Source organism: Brachyhypopomus gauderio, chromosome 21, assembly GCF_052324685.1.
Source record: "Brachyhypopomus gauderio isolate BG-103 chromosome 21, BGAUD_0.2, whole genome shotgun sequence".
Taxonomy (NCBI): Eukaryota; Metazoa; Chordata; class Actinopteri; order Gymnotiformes; family Hypopomidae; genus Brachyhypopomus; species Brachyhypopomus gauderio.
In genome coordinates, this window is record NC_135231.1 from 214,141 (window position 1) to 235,000 (window position 20,860).

General features: G+C 43.0%; 2 protein-coding genes and 1 long non-coding RNA gene across 9 annotated transcripts in view; 1 reads left to right on the top strand and 2 right to left on the bottom strand.

The window, feature by feature from the left end:
* Positions 1-17,346, top strand: part of kcnab2b (potassium voltage-gated channel subfamily A regulatory beta subunit 2b) — an 88,019-nt gene extending 70,673 nt beyond the window's left edge. For all 4 annotated transcript variants that reach the window (XM_076984386.1, XM_076984384.1, XM_076984385.1 and 1 more), the window contains 10 exons: positions 2,412-2,456; positions 3,711-3,755; positions 5,174-5,217; positions 5,325-5,411; positions 9,978-10,063; positions 10,182-10,302; positions 10,461-10,555; positions 11,235-11,355; positions 12,913-13,001; positions 13,548-17,346. In XM_076984386.1, the coding sequence (XP_076840501.1) occupies positions 2,412-2,456; positions 3,711-3,755; positions 5,174-5,217; positions 5,325-5,411; positions 9,978-10,063; positions 10,182-10,302; positions 10,461-10,555; positions 11,235-11,355; positions 12,913-13,001; positions 13,548-13,637 (823 nt within the window). In that variant the 3' untranslated portion in view covers positions 13,638-17,346. The remainder of the gene's footprint in view (positions 1-2,411; positions 2,457-3,710; positions 3,756-5,173; positions 5,218-5,324; positions 5,412-9,977; positions 10,064-10,181; positions 10,303-10,460; positions 10,556-11,234; positions 11,356-12,912; positions 13,002-13,547) is intronic.
* LOC143485142 (uncharacterized) lies at positions 833-12,795 on the bottom strand. The gene is made up of 3 exons (XR_013122796.1): positions 12,629-12,795; positions 12,230-12,422; positions 833-5,052 (listed from the first exon to the last, which is right to left on the bottom strand). It is a non-coding gene; the product is annotated as an uncharacterized LOC143485142 (long non-coding RNA).
* A 792-nt stretch (positions 17,347-18,138) lies between the features above and the next one.
* Positions 18,139-20,860, bottom strand: part of megf6a (multiple EGF-like-domains 6a) — a 63,689-nt gene continuing 60,967 nt past the window's right edge. For all 4 annotated transcript variants that reach the window (XM_076984095.1, XM_076984093.1, XM_076984094.1 and 1 more), the window contains 7 exons: positions 20,686-20,814; positions 20,451-20,579; positions 20,124-20,252; positions 19,911-20,039; positions 19,656-19,784; positions 19,376-19,504; positions 18,139-18,259 (listed from right to left, as the gene is read on the bottom strand). In XM_076984095.1, coding sequence (XP_076840210.1) covers positions 18,183-18,259; positions 19,376-19,504; positions 19,656-19,784; positions 19,911-20,039; positions 20,124-20,252; positions 20,451-20,579; positions 20,686-20,814 — 851 coding nt within the window. In that variant the 3' untranslated portion in view covers positions 18,139-18,182. The remainder of the gene's footprint in view (positions 18,260-19,375; positions 19,505-19,655; positions 19,785-19,910; positions 20,040-20,123; positions 20,253-20,450; positions 20,580-20,685; positions 20,815-20,860) is intronic.

The following is a 20,860-nucleotide window of genomic DNA, read 5'->3' on the forward strand; positions in this document are numbered from 1 at the left end:
TTTAAGGGAATTTCCAACGAAGAAGAACTTCATTTTTTTTCCCTGAGCGAGAGCGACATGGCGACCGGAAGTCATTCATTTTCAATGAGAGTGAGCGACACCCAGCGACGCGACGCGACGCGAACAAGTTGAGCTTGGCTCAACTTTATGCAAATGAGCAGTGACGCGCGGCGGCGACTACCAATCAGAAAGTATGTTTGCACCCTCCTCCGAAACCGCACCTCTGACTTTGGTTCCTACTGATTATTTGTTCCGATTGCAAAATGGAGGAGAGATTAATAGTGGCTGTCTCTGGATGTCCCGCACTTTACGATGTTTATTTTTGGAGGGAATACTGTTCATTTGTTAAAAAAACATCTGCAATAAATTAGCGTATACCCTATTATTGGTTATGATTTTTTTTTATTCCTGCTTGATCATCGGGTCAGGGGTAAAAAGTAAAAAAAATACATAAACATTTTAGGTTTATATACTATATGTGTTTTATACACACACTATGTTTTATACACGCACTCCTTTATAATCGTGTGTCCTTTAATCAATAGATGCGTCCTGCTTTAAAAACGTGATTTGCATATCTGTCACGTGCTGCATGCAGGCGTGATGTTGGACACGCCCCCACGCGACGAGATGCTGGCGACTCGGCGACGGAGAGCGATTTTATTGCTTTCGGTGTGAACGCACAGTTAGAGATCGAAACTCCCAGACTTCGGTGGCGAATAATATAAAGCTCTCAGGATAACGTCCTAATTATAAAAAAATATATATATATAAAAAAAATATATATATATATTTTATATATATATATAAAACTAATAAGATTATTCTCCAATTAGACATTTAACTTGAGAGTTATTTCGAAGCGATTCGATCACATTATCAGGCGCTAGGAACTCCAATTGTTTTTTTGTATACATTTTGAAGTTGACGAATCTGAATGCTGAGATGGCGAGCCAACCCCAGATCCTGGATGTGGTGCGGCCGACCGTATGATCCAGACCGAACCTGATTCGCCCATCAAGAAGTCAGCAGATCCGAGTCCTACCCATCCGACAGATAGGTAGTCAGCTAGTTAGGATACAATTGTGTAAAGGACGGACCGGAACGGAACCGTGGAATCTGCACACACCACTGTCTGCGGACTGAACACCTTATACTCTGTATTCTATTAGATATGTGCACATATTAGAGGGACTGATTTTCTTTTTTTTTTTAGGAATCTGATAACCTCATGCAATTTACTTTTGTTTAATTATTTTTGTTTTACAGTATTTTACATTGTGGTTTGTATGATCAGTTGTGAGGCAATAAACTGGTCAATTGTTCAGCTTGCTCTTGTTTGACTTACCTCTCCTTCGAACCTAGTAGATGTTAGTGCTTTCTGATACTGGCCAGACAAGTGCTACAGGCCCAATCTCTCCTATTTAGTGGCTGAGCAGCACAGTACATCCAGCAGCACACGGGGCAGTCATGGCCTGGTGGTAGGGAACTGGTCTTGTGACCGGAGGGTCGTGGGTTCGATTCCCAGACCTGAGGCCATGACTGAGGTGCCCTAGAGCAAGGCACCTAACCCCAACTGCTCCCCGGGCGCCGGGCTAGGGCTGGCCACCGCTCTGGGCACGTGTGATCCACAGCCCCCTAGTAATCACTAGTGTGTGTGTGTGTGTGTGTGTTCTGACTGCACAGATGGGTTAAAAGCTGAGGACAAATTTCGATTTGGGTGTAAAAATCACAATTGACAAAATATGGCACATTTTACATTTTATTTATTTTTTACACATTAACTCAGCCCCTTTATGGCTCACACACACACACACACACACACTCCATGACACACACACTATCATGAGTGCCACAGCTCTGCTACCTTGCACTGATACCAATATTACTATGTGGAGAAAACAGATTTTAGATATGACTTTTACCAAATGTATGTTACCAATAATACTTCTCCTATGAACTGCTGTCTGGATACAAGAGAAGGGAACAGGAGTTTGTGGGAGGAGATCCTTTCATCTCAGAATGCTCCTACTTCCCCCCCGCATCTCAGCAGCTCTTTGCGAAGGACTATGGGAAAGACTCCCGCTGCCTTAGTACACTGGTGGGAGCCATTCATGGAGAACACATTGGACCTTAGGGCAGAAATACACGGAAGTGCTCATCCTCCCTGTTACCCAGCTACAGCTCGGGAAGCGTGCTGGTTCCGGCCGGCCCATCGTTTAATGTCGCTGCTGACTCTCTGCTTCATTAGCTTTATTTCCCAAGCAGGCGAGAGGGATTTTCCAGCATCCTGGTGCTTTGCAATACAACCAGCCCTACAGAACATCCTGTACTGAAATAGTATGCATTCTGCTCCCACGATTTTGTCGTGACAACTGTTTCTCTCTCCCCCCCCCCCCCCCCCCTCGCAGGGCTGAAATGGTTCTTGGTAGCATCATTAAGAAGAAAGGCTGGAGGTAGAGTTCTTCTCCCATTTGCACTCCTACATTTGACAGCCCAGGGGCTCAAGAAGTCCCGCTGCCTGCATGGGCGACGGGTCAGTGCCCATGTGGGGCAAAATGTGCAGGACGGAACATGCTCGGACCTTACGGCTAATTTAAGTCTGTGCACTTTCTGGGCCCCACGGAGGCCGTTGGCCCTGGCTTGTCCCTTTGGTTGGGTGACAGAGGCGGGCAGGTTTATTTACTGTAGTTACAATATTACAAGTGCAATGGTAAGGATCCAGTGGTTTGAGGGACAGGGTTGTCATTGGAGAAGGAGAAGTTTATGGTGCGGTGAGATGAATGGATGTGAGTCAGTTCATCTGGAGATGTGAGTTAGTGCAGCGGCAGTACACGTCCTGTTGTTGCTGATTGTGTGAAGTAATTTTATCTGTTGCACTGTTGTATACAGGAAAAGTGCTTTTCAAAAGTTTTAGAGTGCTTTTGTATAACAAAATGTAAAGTGAATGAAGAGAAATCTAAATCAAATCAATGATGTGTGCTGTACGGTGCTGTACGGTGCTGTACGGGGCTGTACGGTGCTGTACGGGGCTGTTCGGTGCTGTACGGGGCTGTATGGTGCTGTACGGGGCTGTATGGTGCTGTATTGTGCTTTATTGTGCTGTACGGTGCTATACGGTGCTGCACAGTGCTGTATGGTGCTGTATTGGACTGTATGGCACTGTACAGCGCTGTACGGCGCTGTATGGCGCTGTATGGCACTGTATGGCGCTGTATTGGGCTGTACGGTGCTGTATGGTGCTCTAGGTCTTTGTCAAATTCTTGACAGTCATGTCCATCTGTGCAAAATATATGAAAATAAGAAACAGATCTATTTTATACTGGCAGTGATTTTTCAGTGAGTGTGTGGATTAGGGGATGACCAGAGAATCTTTCACATGTGTCCGTTTACCACACAATGGAGGGGGAACATGTCACAAAGATTTTCATCTTGCATTTATATGTGAAAATATGAAGTGGGCAAATGTGTCATTTGGCAGCTTCTCTGGGTTGGCTTTAACATTGAAAGTCCAGTTGTAATCTCCCAGCCCAGATTAAGGAAAAAATGTCTTGTAATACCATGTGTCCAATTATCCATTCATTGTTATTCATTGCCTGAATAATAGTTTAGGTCTCATAGCCTTAAGCCTGGCTGAGCACAGAAGCTCCATCTCTCATGATAAGTGCCTCAATAGAGTCTCAGTGCAGTGTTTCTGTTCTCCTCCACAGGCGCTCCAGTTTGGTTATAACCACCAAGATCTACTGGGGCGGAAAGTGAGTCTGTGCGTGTGTGTGTGTGTGTGTGTGTGTGTGTGTGTCTGCATGAAATTAGTGCTTAATATGCTTGATAACCACTGTGAAGTAAAGGTTTACATTGTAGTGAAACGCACTGTGTGTGTGTGTGTGTGTGTGTGTGTGTGTGTGTGTGTGTATCAGAGTGTGTTGTTTGTGGCCATGTTTGGGTGAAGGTTAGGAGCCCCTTGCAGGCCCCCCATGCAGGAGCTCCCCAGGCTGGCGTCAGCACAGCTCTAATTGTTTCCTGCATGTGCAGCGGGTCGATTTGCCCCTGCGGAGCTTTGCTCTTTCACTCCGGCTAAATTAAAGGTCCTTGGCCAGCACTGACGAGTCTGCAGGCTTTGATGGGGTGACATTTCACATGTTGAACCAGAAAAGAAAACTCAACTGTATCTATTAGTAGGGCAGTGCATTATAGACATAAACATCACATGGTGATTATATTGTTAAAACCTTACAAAGTAATATTTTTTACTGGACATTTTCATGCAGACGCTGAATTTGAAATGCCTTCTCTTAACACAATGCACTGCTTTAACGGATTTTAAATGGCTTGTGTGTCCTGTGCAGAGCGATATACATGCACAACACAGAGTGCCTTCCCTGTCTTTAGCCGACCTGCTTCAGGTTAGAGGTCTGGGTAAATCACAGGTGTGATTTAGGCAGATAAAAGCTTCCGGCCCCTGGTACTGAGGAACCTCAGATGCGTGGTAAATTTGTATTGGGTCTGTAGTCAATGAACATTTGTTCATGTGTGCTTTATGTGATTTATTGCGTGGTTCCCATTGCCATTTTAATTTCGCATATTTAATAATTATTATAACAAAGGTCATAAGGGACTTTACAAAAGCATACATTAAAAATGAAATGTAATATTTTAAGATGAATCAGAAAGTAAAATATAAAGCAATGGCCTGCACTCCTTTCTGGAGCATACTGTACTCATAACTCATCACTTCAACATGGAAGCATTTGATGGTCATTAAAAGGCTCTTGAAGTGAGTGGTGAAGCAGCCAGGTGAGAGAGAGCAGGGGGTCACGTTCCCGCACTCTCCTGTGTCCTTCTCGCCGCCTTTCGTATTCTCCACAGGGACATGTAGTTAGCCAGAGAGGAGAGAGTTACAGTGGTCCTGACGGCATGACACAGCGCATTCACCGCCGGCTGTTCAGAGAAAATATTTCTGCAGTCGGGCATTGACTGGTATTGATGTTTGGCCTTCATAGATAGACTTTCTTAAAGCTGCAGCAGCACACGTCTTAGCCTTGTTCTTCTTCCCTACAACAAGGAAATCGGTTTTGTCTTTTGTCTGAAAAACTGGATTCGTTTGATTATGTTCCAAATATGGGGACATGCTGTGTGCCTTGACATTAGTGTCTGTCTCGTGTGTGTTTTTCAGAGCAGAAACGGAAAGAGGCTTGTCCAGAAAACATATCATAGAAGGTAAGACACATTAAGTTAGCCTTATATTTAAACTCCTGCCTGATTGGGATTTGATTATGCTGCCCAGCCCATATCTCAAAAGGTTTCATGTTTCCCTGACCTTATAGGTCTGAGGACGTCTCTGGAGAGATTGCAGTTAGAGTATGTTGACGTGGTATTTGCTAACAGGCCGGACCCCAACACACCCATGGAAGGTAGGTCTGCTTGATAGGGTGATGTGTAGACCTACCTGTCTAAACCCATAGACCTCTGCCATTAGTGGAACGGCTTGCTCAGCCTGCTTGGGCTTTTGATAGATGGGTCTGCTCCCTCCTCCAGCACGGCTGGGCTGTGTGCCAGAGTCACCTACACCCTCCCTCATCCACTTTCTCATATACATGTGTACTCTTCACTGCTGATTGGCTCAGTGCAGCGTAAGCCTGAGAAATCCCCCTCATTAGTCTTAAATGTTCCACACGCATTTCACAAACCAGTATGTGATTCTGTTGTTTTATTTCTTCTGATCAAGTAATCAGCCCTTTGTTTAGACCCTAGATTGGATTATTGGATTGAAATTAAATGGAGGGAGTCTCTTCATTTTTGCATTTAGCCAGTTGCTTTAGGAAAACAACGCATGTCTGACTCTGAATGGTTTGTAAGATGGTCAGAGTGATAGTTGCATAAGCTGTGTTTCCCCTGCCTTCATGATGTTAGTGGCAGTGATGTAGTGCTCATGGCAGAGAATTATTAACCATTATGAACAATTAGAACAATTATGATGCGTCAGCCTAAAACATTTTGGCACGTGTGTTAGATTTGTCTAGTCTACTGGTTGATGAAATACTGCATGTTAACAGCACTGTGGTATTGCTATCACAGTAAACTGTTTACCAATCCGTCGTCGTCTTTGAATGCACTTTCAGAACTCATTGGTAATACTGTACTACAGGAGCTATGCTTTCGGTCAGCGCTCCGCCGTGGTTTGTGCATTGCTGTGTAAGACCCATGACTAGGATTTGTTGACCGGATTAGACTGTTACTTTTAGCGAATTGCTTTGAAGACGCCGTGGTTCGTGTAAGGCAGTGTGAGGGCTATAGTTAGACTGGCTGATGCAGCATAGGTGGGTTCTTGACTAAGAACACAAGGAGATGTTTCCTCCCAGGACTGCTGCCTTCCCCTGACCCTTCACTCCATTCACCACCTTATCAACTCTCTCACAATCTTTTGTTTGTTTGTCACCAGGAGACCCATTTAACAGATCAAAATCAAGAACATTCATCATAGAAGGTACACGGTACCCTCAGTGAGAGTTCTGACCTCCTGTCTCCATGAGCATTTTATGGCAGTGAATCATGACCCTGTCGCCATGCTTTCCTGGTGTGAGAGTCCTGACCATGTCCATAAAATGCTGATCATTTCCCCAGTAATGCCTCTAGAAACCAGTATGCTTTCGAAGTCCTGGTGATCTACTGTCCTCAGAGTTTATTTCCAACCCTAATCTAACATAGCGGATCAGTTAAACAAGTCTTACCATTAGAAGCAGGTGTGCTTGATTAGAGGTGGAACCACTGATGTGTAATGAAGAGATCAGTGGTAGATCTCCAGTGGTAGATCCCCAGTGGTAGATCTCCAGTGGTAGATCCCCAGTGGTAGATCTCCAGTGGTAGATCTCCAGTGGTAGATCTCCAGTGGTAGATCCCCAGTGGTAGATCTCCAGTGGTAGATCCCCAGTGGTAGATCTCCAGTGGTAGATCCCCAGTGGTAGATCTCCAGTGGTAGATCTCCAGTGGTAGATCCCCAGTGGTAGATCCCCAGTGGTAGATCTCCAGTGGTAGATCCCCAGTGGTAGATCTCCAGGGCTGGGCTTGGGCACCCTTGCTTTGGTTGATGGTTGATTGGTTTGGTTCTCCTATTCTCCTTGCACAGTGAATTTGTAAAAGGTCACTGCATCTTACTGACTCTTGGTTCTTTTTTTTCCATTTCAATTCGATTTCAGTTTGAATATTATAACTAGCATCTTATTTTTCTCTATATTTGTCTTAGAAGGTCAGCTGGACATATATATATTTTTCTCCTCATTTGAAGATATGATAATGTACTTCATTGGCATCTTTTCATATGGATGCTGTGCTGAATGGCTAATCTTTTATCAGTAAACATGATGAAAGATCTCTCTCATTCTCATTCGCGTATTGATAATGTAACGTTGGTAGTAATGGTCCTCCTCCTTTCATTCATGCATGTAATGTGTGCCTTCCTATTCTTTACATGCTTTTTATGCTGAATTTGCAGGTTAACCCTTGCATGTCTGAGTGAGTATTTTTCATGCTTTTTTTGCAGTCCCTCACAAATCTTGTCCAAAACTTTTAGTTGTAGTACTAGCAGTATTAGACTCTAGAAGGCTACTTGTTATTAGGGTTGCAACGGTATGAGATTTTCACGGTATGATAACCGTCTCAGACAATACCGCGGTATCACGGTTATCACGGTATCACAGTTTGTTTGTATATTATTAAAAGATACACTGACCCTTAAAGAAATTACAACAAGTTTTTTTTTGTTCAATTAACTATTTATTGTAGAAACCTGGAACAATTCAGGGCCGGCGCCAGAACATATAAAGTGAGGGGGCGTCAGAAAATTTCGGGGGGCGAACGTAAGTTGTTGAGCGGGGGGCCGAGGGGGCACCATGTGGTGATTGGGTCTTATTTTTTACATTGAGGGGGCGGCACACCTCGCCTGAGGGGGCGACGCCCCCATTCGCCCCCCCGTGGCGCCGGCCCTGGAACAATTGTATACAAAATGTCTCCTTTAAATAAATAAAAAAGCTGTACACATGTTTATATAAATACTGCAAAATTTGAGAAACCTAAATCATGGATTTCAGTACAATTATTTAAGTTTAAATAATTTAATATCTGATAAACTGAGCCTGGGTCAGTGTCTGATCAACAACTGTTGTAAACGTCCGTTGTACTGCCAAGTTAGAATATAACCAGATACTGCAGAAAGAGAGGATTTATTTCTGACATGATCCTCACAATAGAGATTTCTATTTTAAGGCTTTCACACCGTCTGGTTTTCACATCCAGTGAAAGCAAGGACCATAAAAAGCTAGGTTTATACTTTCACTAGTGACCGTAGCGCGCGACTCCGCACAGTTCTTTTGTATTACGTTAACAAATACGAGCCTCTTGTAATTCCAGGACTAAACATGAGAGAACGTGAAGACGTTGAGATTGGGCGTAAACAACCATTAAATAATGTGATGAAAAAGCAAATTATTTTGAGTATATGTATAAATATTTAACTTAATTAAGTTTAAGGTGCTGGGAAAGTGACGTACAAGTGCTTTAATTCCACCTTATAAATGTGACGGGCAGGTGTGAGCAACAAAAAGGAAGCGATCACGCCAAGTCTCAGGGAAAAAGGGTGGTTTAATATAAAGTGTGCAAACCTAAAACCCGTGCAATAGATCCAAATTAAGGATATAATGACCAGCGGTCAACTGGTACAAAGACAAGACATATATAGACAGACAAACGACCATCAGGTGGGAACGGATCACGGGCTCCGCCCACCTGAGGGGCGTACACGACGTCACAAAACAACAACAACACAGCCGCTGTGGACGGAGGCGGCCGGTAGGAGGCCGCCTCACCGTGACAATAAAGATGTATGAACCCTGCAAACATGACATTGTTCATTGCGCTGAGGCGCGGCGCGCACAAAGTTACAAAATTCAGAGGTGCTCGACCTCGCGAATCGACAGCGCGTGAGACCCTCGCGCACGGGCGGAGCCACCGCCATTACGTCATTTTCGCCGCTGATTTAAGTTTAGCTTTTTTTTTTGTTAAAAAAATTAAATCTGATGCACTTTCTGCCATTCTCACCGCTGTGTGCTGAGTAGCTGAACCGGAGCGGAGTTGCGCATGCGCGGGTCAGTTTCTCCGCTGGCTTGCTTTTTACCGGTAATAAGCAAACGCACACGGTATGGTAACCGTGCATTTTAACACCGTGGTATACCGTGAAACCGGTTACTGCTGCAACCCTACTTGTTATTTACCATATGAATTTGAATGATGAATTCAGTATTTACTAAATGTTTGTGAACTGTTTTTTTTTTTTCTGCTGTCAACATTTGCAGTATTTCCGCAGATCAACATCGAACAGCAATTACATGCCTCCGCCCAAATCATTTAACCAATAGTCAATCATTTTAAATGTGATATTCTTATTACTCATATACTCACTCATTCATATACAAACATGCTTATTAACTATACCTTTACATAATGCACTACTACCACAGTATTTTTATTCATCTTGGTACATGTATGTGTGTATATTATTACTAATCTTCATACCAGATGGCTGGTTGAAAATATGCACTGACTGCAAATCCAGCCATGTCCATGTCTATATTATTACTAATGGAAAATCTGTGGAAAATCTCTTTTGGTTCGGCATTTTGGAATCACACAGTCTAACAATGAATAATTTCCCACCAACAGTGCAATTTGAATGATTTATCAGATTGTATAAATACTAAATGATAAATGCTCTCCTTCCATCTCTCAGAACCATCTTCCATCTAGTTTCTGCCAGTCAGATCTTTAGTAAGCGCTCTGTCCTCTGTAGCTCGGTAGAAAGGTCCTCTGGCCCCTACTCTAGTCTGTCTCCTTCACAGCCGTAGTCCCTTCTGCCCATGTTTGCACTGTGCTTTCTGCCGCACTGTATGTGTTGTGATGTGTGTGTGTTGTGATGTTGTGATTGGCAGAGACGGTGCGTGCGATGACCCACGTGATAAACCAAGGCATGGCTATGTACTGGGGGACATCTCGCTGGAGCTCCATGGAGATCATGGTGAATTTACATGTCTATAGGCACTAAACTACGTGTGTGTGTGTGTGTGTGTGTGTGTGTGTGTGTTTGATTTTGCATTAGAGGACATTAACGTTCTCTCGGTGTGTGTGTTCTTCAGGAAGCGTACTCAGTGGCACGACAGTTCAACCTGATCCCCCCCATCTGTGAGCAGGCTGAGTATCACATGTTCCAGAGAGAGAAGGTGGAAGTGCAGCTCCCAGAGCTCTACCACAAGATAGGTGTGTGTGTGTGTGTGTGTGTGTGTGTGTGTGTGTGTGTGTGTGTGTGTGTGTGTGTGTGTGTGTGTGTGTGTGTGTGTGTGTGTGTGTGTGTGTGTGTGTGTGTGTGTGTGTGTGTGTGTGTGGCTTTAAAATGACATCCATCTGCTTCTCTGCAGGGGTGGGTGCCATGACCTGGTCTCCTCTGGCCTGTGGGATCATCTCTGGGAAGTATGACTGCGGTGTCCCGCCATGCTCACGTGCCTCTCTGAAGGTAGATGATGAGGCACATGTGATGCGTGTGCCCTGTGTCTCTTCTGCACTCTCCCTACCTGTGTGTCTGTCTGTGGTTGCAGTGATATCTGTTACTAATACCTGTTTCCCCGTTGTCTTCCAGAGCTCTCTGTCTTTATCAGCTGAAGACCTCAATGCCTTGACATTTTTCTTTATTCACGTTTTTATTATTCCATTATTGACTGTGATAAAAGGTTAAGCCTCCTGGTTTGATCGCACTGCTAACCTCTTCACTCTTCCGCATGTGTGTGGTGCCATGGCTTCATAATGCGTAGATTGTTGTGCGCATAAAATTGCTTTTAAAATCAGCAGTCTCCGTTTAGAGGTAATTAGCTGGAATGTACTCTAGTGCTCTTGTGAACTCCACACCATCAAAGAACCTGCTGCATCAAATTGTCTCCTGTGTGACGTCATTATAACCAGAACATCAGAACGTCTCTTAAATAATGATTAACTTCCCCTTAGTGGTCCCTGCCCACTTTACGATTTAAAATGCTCTTATTCCAGTATTAACAAAACTTTAAAACATTTGGTGAAATGAAATCCCAGTCTTCCGCCAACAGCCTCCTCCTCCGGGTGTAGCGGTGTAGCGGTGTAGCGTCTCCATCCGCTGAGACGGGCGCGCCTCCCTGAGCAGATGTGCTGTTTGTTTGAAACAGGGCTACCAGTGGTTGAAGGACAAGATCCTGAGTGAGGAAGGCCGGAGTCAGCAGGGGAAGCTGAAAGAGCTGCAGGCCATCGCGGAGAGGCTGGGCTGCACCCTGCCCCAGCTGGCCATCGGTAACGCCCCCCCGGGCCCTGCCGCTCTCTCTCTTTCTGTCTGTCTGCCCGTCTGCCTGCCTGGAGCTCAGGGACATGCCACCCCCCCACCTCACTAACCCTCCCCCCCCCGTCCCAGCTATGTGCGCTTGCGTGTGTGGTGCTCGCGTGGCGGTGTGGGCCTTCGGTCTGGTTTCAGCGTGGGGCTGGTCCTCGCACCTTGCTGGCTTTGCTGCGTTTTTATTTTGGCGCACGTGGCTCGGGTGCGCGGTGAGTGGCCACAGTCGGGGGCTCTTTTGGATCTCAGATCGTCCTGAGTGACACGGATCTGATGAGGGTCTTTCACAGGGATATTTCTCATCGTTTTTTCATTTATAAAAGATTGTACAGTGGTCAGCTCAAAATGAAGGGGGGGCAACGTTCACCAGCAGTAAAGCAGCTTCTTCTTCTTTTACCTGAATCCTCCAAGAATGAGCCTCTGAAATGAGACCTGACACTGACACTTCTACTGGGAATTGCTGTTGATGTCAGTCTGTGTGGCTATACAGACTTGGTGATGCTCTGTAATAATGTGCATTACTGAATACTGTTTACAGCCTTTAACCCTCACTGTAGACCACAAAGGTCTCACTACAGGTCTTTCTCTCTTTGGTCATGCCAAAAATCGACGTAGTCAGTATGGCACGCTGATGCAAACAGAAACACTTGGCTACATTCTTATTGTAATTCTAAGGATTGAATCCATTTTCTCTAAATGTGTGTTTTGTTTAGTATTAAAAGGTTGCCAGAGCCTAGAATACACTGCCACCCGACTGTTTATTTTTATGCCGTTTACGTACCTGCTTTCAAAGCTACCCCTTGTGCGCTAGCGTAATGCCCCCACACACCAACTCACCCACATCTTTCTCCGGCTGTCTACTCGTGACTTCCTCCATAGATTTATGTAATCAAGGATGCAGCTGTGATGTGTTCCTGCCGCAGACAGAGTGTGTGGTAGAAACCTGGCGTAACTGCGGCCGCTCAAGCATGAAGGTTCTGTTTACTAGTCTCGCTCAGACCCCCATTCCTCATTGACCATTCCTGCAATCCTACAAAAAAAAGCACAAATCTAGCCAATGTTGTCTTCTCGAATATAGTCATTACAGTATGCCTTGCAGTTTATGGTTTGTGTTTGTGTTCTGGATGCAAAATATGTTTAGGGTTTTTTTGTTGTTGTTAGTGAAAAGTGTACAATGTGTACAGCCTAATCACATGAATTTGTGTCACACCAGCGGAGCAGTGAAAACAAACTTACCTTCTTATTATGACCAATCCCTTATATTCCACTCCGTACGATGGACAGCGGATCTCAAAAACAGCAGAAAAATGCATTTTCACCATGGCCAAGTTCCACTAACATCTTTCAAACCCCTGATGCAAAACTTAGTTCCTCATGTGTCAGTGCATATTTCAGCTTAGCTAACGAACTACAGTAATGCAATTTGCCCCCTAAGTGGTGTGAGGAGGCTGTGCTGACTGAGGCCCCTCCCCCTTTGTGTCGTGTGGCGCCTGTGTTCTGTTGTGCCTGTATCCTCCCAGCATGGTGCCTGAGGAACGAGGGTGTGAGCTCTGTGCTGCTGGGAGCCTCCAACACGGAGCAGCTGTTGGAGAACATCGGAGCTATCCAGGTGAGCACCACCCCAGCTGGCCGGCCCGAAACTTCACACCAGCAACAAATCACATCAGGAGTGATTATTTATGTAAATTTACGTCTCATTGTAATTTTGCCGTTTTAAATATATCAGCCCTAAGGATTGACAATGCATGAACTGTAATAATGTAATGCAAAGCAGCAGCTTAGTGTCCAGAATATTTAAAGGGAATGTAGTATTTCATGTTTCTCTGTCCATGATGAAAACTGGTGTGATGAAGATTATTTAATGGTTCCTTCGTTGTTTTCTGTTTGCCATCTAATGAGGTCATTGGCTCTCAAAGGCAGTGGCGATTGCCTGCACATGATACGCCTTTTACACACGATTAGTGTGACTGTTTGGACTCTGTTTTCCATACAGGATCCTCATTTTTATATAATATATAATACCAAAATGTGTTTGGGACCCATGAGCAGATAATTAATCCATACACATTGTATTTTCTTTTGTTGGTAATGTATTGTGAATTACAACAGCTGTAGCATTTATGAATCTCGATAATATTGACGTCTTCTCGTGCAGGTTCTTCCGAAGCTGTCGTCATCGATCATTCATGAGGTGGACAGTATCTTAGGCAACAAGCCATATACTAAAAAGGACTACAGGTCCTAGAAGACGTGCTTCTCCACTTGGGGTTGGTCTCTCTGAGCCGTGATTGTACGAGACTTGAGCACGCAGGACCTGCACACGAGTCCCGCAGGGGGCACCTGCTCACACACTCAACAAGGTTTACTGACGTTAGCTTCAGACGGATGTGGGGTGGGGTGGGGTGGGGTGTAATCAGAATCGGCCCCAGCAAAGCGCAATGCTCTTTTAAGCCAGGAAGCAGAGAATCGATACGCGCTCATCTGCTAGCTTGCTTCTTTCCCCTCCTTCTAGTACACGTGAAAGGATCCAGAGGGAGGCCTGTAATGAGAACTGCATGTGAGACACAGGCCCAAGCACATGCTTTTAGGAAATATAACCATTTTAGAAATGCTGGTGGGGAAATAGTCAGCATATCATTCTTAATAGCATTGGTCAAGCACTTTTGTCACTGATAAATCCGTAACAAAATTAAGCAATGTATTTTTAGAGGTTAGTGGAGTAGAGAGTTCAGGCCTCATACATGTTATTCATTGACACACACTCTACCTGATGATGTCGGTAGGCTCCACTCCTCAGAATACTCACGAGGACTACTGCTTAGAGATCCGTAACCTCGAACACATTTTATAGGGGTTTCTACCAACCTCATCGTTTCCTGATTTCAAAATTTGGCATTTCCTTTTAAACCAGTTCAGTTCCTAAAAATACACTTTAATGTAATAAATGGTCTGGTTATGCTTAGAATGATTTTGTCTAAACGATGTCTGTGCCCTTGAGGCTTTAGGTTTTTGAACCCTTTATTATAGGATAAGAGGGAAGTGAACTGTTTTAATATTACTGTATACAGTCTAAATCATATATACAACAATGAGCTAAAGTGGTTTGGTGGGCTAAAACCAAAGAGTTCTCATGTGTATGGTCTTTACTTTTATTAAAACAAAAATACTACATATTGAAAATGCAACTGTAAAAAAGATTAGGAATGTTTCTGGATAATTTATGTTCTTTTGGGTGAAACATCCAGTGACAAAAAAAATAGATGAAAAATATGATTATCATCATGTAATTTATCTTGCATCTATGTGTTAGTTGTTTTCCATATTTGCTGAATTGCCTTAATTCTCAATATTCAGAGTAATTATTTTTTGTTTGTTTATTTATTATATATTACTACCCATACATTATTTTATAATTTTGCTCATGGGGTGTTTTTGTCTTTCTTTTTTGGTTGTTTGCTTGTGTTCCTGTCTTCCATTTAGTGGAATAGTACTGGCTATCAGTTGCATAACTGAAGGGTGGCAGGCAGTGGCACTAGGGTCCCGCAATTACTGCACGCCCTACCATTACGCTATGCATGTGTAATTCATCAACATATCCCCTAGTTTAACAGTATCGCTGAGCAGTATCACTGTGGGCTTTTTTAGCCAGCCTGATGTTCGTATGTCCCTCTTATTCAGAATATGTCTCATTGCAGACAAAGGAATTAGACTGATCTCAGACATGACAAATTCACAATATTCATAATAAAATACTCTAAAATACTAAAACATAAATAATTCTATTAAAATACACCAAAATACTTAAATATGCACACACATATGTAATGGTTTTCTGGAAAATCCTTATTTGGCCTTTTGGCTAAATTTGACATATGTTTAGCCTATTGCAATCCAGTAAGATCTTGGCTAAAGCACTGCTGAAATTTTGAGTACAGTGTAATTTAACGTTTTGTTTTATTACTGCTCCAACACACAATCTCAGAGACGGATGTGGTATGAAGTTGATTGCTAATGTGTGTGCTGCTTCTCTAGTGAATTCAGATCTCAGTCGTTTGATTTGACCAGTGGCCCCCTCTACTGTGCAGAGGTGTGCTACTGCAACTGGGCCACTAGACAGAAGTACAACACCACCAAATCGTCTTGCTCCACCAGCTCCATCTCATTTAGGGCTGTAACACTTACCGCTGTTAAAGCACATAACCAAAGACACTCTGAACTATCAGCATACTAGGAACAGTTCTTCAGTTGGGATATGATTAAAATGTCTCCTTTCTCCTTCATACAAGCCACAGCTGTCTTTACCATTACTATGCATGAAAATATTCTAAGTAGTTTCTCTGTATGATTCTCATAGAAATTGAGTCATACCATCTTTTACCAAACTAGTATCACAGTAAAAGCAGCCAGTTACATGTGCAATAGAGTAGATAGTATAATTTCCAGACAATGTAATATTTGTACAGTAGACCATAATGTACATCTTGTATGAAACTCAGTGCTGGCAGCCATTTATTAAGCTCGCATTTGAACTCTAAAAGCTGATTACAGGCACTTTAACATGGCTTTCTGTAAACAATTAGCACTAGTTTTACATCTGTTAATATGTCTAAAAGATCAAAGACCAAGGCCAGGTTGATTGTCATTTCATACCACAGCTGAAAGAGATGTTTCAGTATAAGTGATGTTACAGTCAGTGGTCAAAGTAAATATAACTTGTTGAAGACATCAATTTGTCAATTCTAAAAGCAAACCGTCTGTCAAAAAAGATTCCGTAATATCACAAATGATTAGTGCTCTGTAATTGAAGCTTTTAAAAACTGTGCTTTGACCGAAGATCACTGCTGAATGGCACAGGTTATTCTAAACGTTAACATTGTTAGGTTGTTGTGTAACTCACAGAATGTTTCCATCCACTCAAAGTGGACAGTTCTGTGGTAAATCACTGTTTGTGTTTGTGGTGTTACACTGGCATCACTGCAGTGGGTCCTTGAGTGAGCAGCAGAATTTGCTATGTTTGCACGTGTAGTGTGTCATTAGTATGTCTTCATTGTCTGTATGTGTGTGTGTGTGTGTGTGTGTGTGTGTGTGTGTGTGTGTGTGTGTGTGTGTGGGGGATGACATTATTCAAGCGTAAAGTTGTTTGCAAATGTCCTTTAAAATTTTGAGGAAGGATTTCCTCCCAGGATGGAACTCTTACCCAGAGAGTTAGCTCAAACTAAATACTTGGTTGTAAGATGCTAAGCATCCTAGCCCCATGTAATCAATAGGATCAGCTCTACGTAAATTTAAACAGAAGTTGTGAAGTTTGGCTACAATGAATTGACAGGAATGTGGCTGATAGATTGGTATGTTTGTTTATCGTCATAGCAAAATGACTTTAAATGATCATTACATGCCTAGTGATGTCATTTCCTTGTTGATACATCAAGATTTTAATGGATGTTATAAATCTTGTCTTGGAAAGTATTTCTTACGCTTGAAGAATATGTACTTAAAACTGGAAAATAAATCATATTAAAAATGCAGAAATTGTGATACTGTCTACATCCACAACAATACCAGAAAGAAAATGTTATTAAAATCACCTTTTAATTAAAGACTACAGTAAGAGTTTTCAAGACTTTAGCTTTATTTTAAATCACTATTTACAGCTGTTTTCAGGAGTCCGAAGTGCTTTATTTCTCCCTGCTTTAAAGAAATTCAATATGGGGAAATATGCTAGTAGCTTCTTACATAGTGCATTTACAAGTCTATAAATGCAGATCACAATTTACAAACATCTGTACTGAACTGGTACACTTCTTCTATGAATACTTCTGTTGACAAAATATTCCTTTATAAATGTAATAAAAACAGTAACTTATTATACAGTATTGTGGATAAGTTTACACATGCCGAAATGTAAAAAAAAAAAAAAAAAAAAACTACTGTTTACTCTTGTTTTGGTAGTTGCATGGAACCAATAGCACAATATTGAACATGTGGCAATTGATGCCTTATATTTACACTGCACAATACTGTTGAATGTACATGTTTAAAGAGTTAATGCCCTTTAAAATATGGTGTACAGAAGTTGAAAATAAAGATTTTAACAGTTTTTGATATAAGGAATCCTTCTCTTTAAAAAGTACTCAAAAACATTTGACTTGCTCATACTTGTATACAAATATATATTTTTACAGATATTTAAAAATGCTTTGAAAAGAATCTTCAGTTGCTTTTCTGCCCAACATGCAGACATTTACCCTCATTACTCTCATTACCCTCATTTACCCTAATTACCCTAATTACCCTCATAACTCTCATTACCCTCATAACTCTCATTACCCTCATTACCCTCATTTACCCTAATTACTCTCATTACTCTCATTACCCTCAATACTCTCATTACCCTAATTTACCCTCGTTACCCTCTTTACCCTCATTAACCCTCATTACCCTCATTTACCCTCATTACCTTCATTCTGTTCATCCAGTTGATCGTCTGCTTGGTTATCAAATGATTTTCTAGATCTATTGATCTATTGATCAAACATACTTCATGTTTTCAATGAGTCCCTAAATTTGATGCATGTACAGTACCTGAAATTTTTTGCATATATATATATATATATATATATATATATATATATATATATATATATATATATATATATATATATATATATATGTGTGTGTGTGTGTGTGTATATATATATATATATATATATATATATATATATATATATATATATATATATAAACACACACACAAACACACACACGTATATCTATATATATATTGGTGTCGTTATACTGGAGGGCCGTGCTGTAGCTTGTCCTCTGTTTTGCTTCTGTGGGGCAGCTGATTAGCCGTGAGGGCAGTGCCTGTGGAGGGAGGTTGTGTGGTCACTTCACTGTAAAATAAGCTCTGTTGCTCTCAGCGCGTGATTTAGAGCTGGGCGATATGGCCCTCCAAAAAAATCTTCGATAAATTTTTTTTTTATCCGATTTTCGATTTTAATAGATTTATTTTCCTCTACTAAAAAACTACAGATGATAAAGGAATGGTTAAAAAAAGTTTAAATTTATTTTTCACTTAAATTTCCCCTTTGGGGTTAAAGTGCAACCAGAAACAAGCAAAAAATAATTGTAAACAAGTGAGAACATTCAATAACTTTTAGAAGGCTTTCTCCAACATAGTTTAAGCACTGACACAATGCACCCTCAAACTTAAAATAAATAAATAAAACACACCCTCAAAAAATAAATAGATATAAATAATTTTGTGCCCTTTTTAATAAAATGGAAAACAAATGCAATTTAACAATTGTTGCATGTTGCATACTGACAGTCACGCTGTCTACATTCTGATTAAGAACAGGGCTGCCCTCACTTTAGCCTAAATTCACTTTTCAAACCTGGAATACAAAGCAACATTAAAATTGGTCAGGTAAATGTTCCTTCCCCTGTTTTTGAGGGGTGTCTCTTTATGCTACCACATATCGTTTCGGACGCCTCCACCCATAGTTGCCAGGTTCGCGGTTTTCACGCCAAATTGGGCTTGTTTGAAAATCCAGCCACGGGTAAAAATTTTGGTTTTTTGGGCTACATTTGAGTTGGGCTACCGCAGGAGTTACAAGTCAACACTAAGAATGGTTCGCAATATAATACTTAATTTGTCTCCATTTTACACACCTTACAGCGAGGACTTGTTTGGTCTACGTCTGACGCTGCGAAACCGAACCAACTCCAGATCACAGAGCTAGTTGCTCTTTTCTTGGGCACAAGCTCCGCCGTCATGTTTATGTGTGTGTGTGTGTGTGTTGAGGGTGGATGGGTGGGAGGTGCTAAACTCACTGAACTACGGGAGCCTACAGTGCAGCGTCGGTGGTGAAAACTCAGAAAATCGATTTTCTTAAAAACACATCGTCCTTAACTGTAAATTCGAATTAATAGATAATATCGATTAATTGCCCAGCTCTAGCGTGATTACAAACGTACCCTCCAGGCAGCTCGGGCCCATCCAGCCACTCAGGCAGCGGCAGTGTCCGTTTCGGGGGTCGCACCGTGCGCCGTGAGCACAAGCGCAGCGCTCGGAACATTCCGGGCCGAAGCGGTTCACAGCACAGGCTTGACAGAAGAGAAGAGAAGAATGAACACTGCATCAGTTCTGTAAGGTTAAGATGAAAAGTAGCCGTGTAATATTTTCCACAGAAAAAAATCATTTGGGAGATTGCAGCCCATCTGTGGTTGGCAGGGTTTACTAATGAGGGGGTCTTACAGATGTCACAGCGTGACCCCATCTTCCCTGGCGCACAGAGACATCTCCCCGTCATGGGGTTGCATGGAGTGTCTCCATCACAGTCACAAGTGTGGCCACAGTCAGGCCCAAACGTGCCCTGCTCACACACTGAAAGGAGAACCAGGACTCAGGGGAACTGAGCACAACCTCCACAAGCACCCAAACTACATCTCCAGTGCAGGTAGTGTAGGTAGGTAGGGAGTGATCTACTCACACCAGCAAAGCGTCTCTCACCTCTCTCGCAGCGGTTGCCTTGGTAACCCGCTGGGCAGAGGCAGTGGCCAGTGCTGCTCTCACACTGCGCCTTACCGTGGCAGTCACAAAGAAGCTGGCAGCGGTGTCCATGGAAACCAGGGGGGCAAGCTTTGGACACAAAAACGGAGTCATACGGGATATCCTGCACCAAGGCATTATGGGTAACAAATGGCCTTGCTGTACTGGTCTCACCGTATTGACAGAGATGGCCATAGTATCCCATATCGCACTGGCACTCTCCCGTAATACCGTCACATGTACTGTTGTTTTCACACTCACAAAGCTGTTGGCAGTTAGCCCCGTACCTGCCTGGGGGACACCCTGAGAAACACCAACACCATCAGTATGCACATAGACTTCTGCAAACATGTAGCCGTGGGAAGCAGCATTATACTAAATCAACGAATGAAATGGAAGTTGCTTTCTCTTTGACATGTGATAATATAGGATAATGACCTTAACGCAATAGGCACAGACCTGATCTGGTGTCTGTGGACTAAGGATGAATCCTCGTCTCACCTGTATCACAGCTGTCTCCAGTCCAGCCAGGGCCACAGGTGCATCTGCCCGTCACAGTGTCACACGCTGCCCCATTACTGCAGTTGCAGTGCTGACCACAGTCCTCTCCGTACCAGCCCTGAGCACAGCCTGGATCCCCACACACACACACACAAATCCGTTCACTGTAAGCCAAAACCAACGGTGAGCACTTGCAGGTATGCTGCAGATGTTTAAAGGATGTGAGGGGCCAGACCTTGTCCACAGTCCTCCCCCCTCTGACCGGCACGGCACACGCATCGACCTGTGAGCGGGTCGCTCCTGGCCCCCTCAGCACATAGAGCCACACGCGTGCAGTCCTTCCCGTACCGTCCAGCCGGACACGCTGCACACAAAGAAAAGCAGAGGTCATCGCACCGCACTTCCAAACT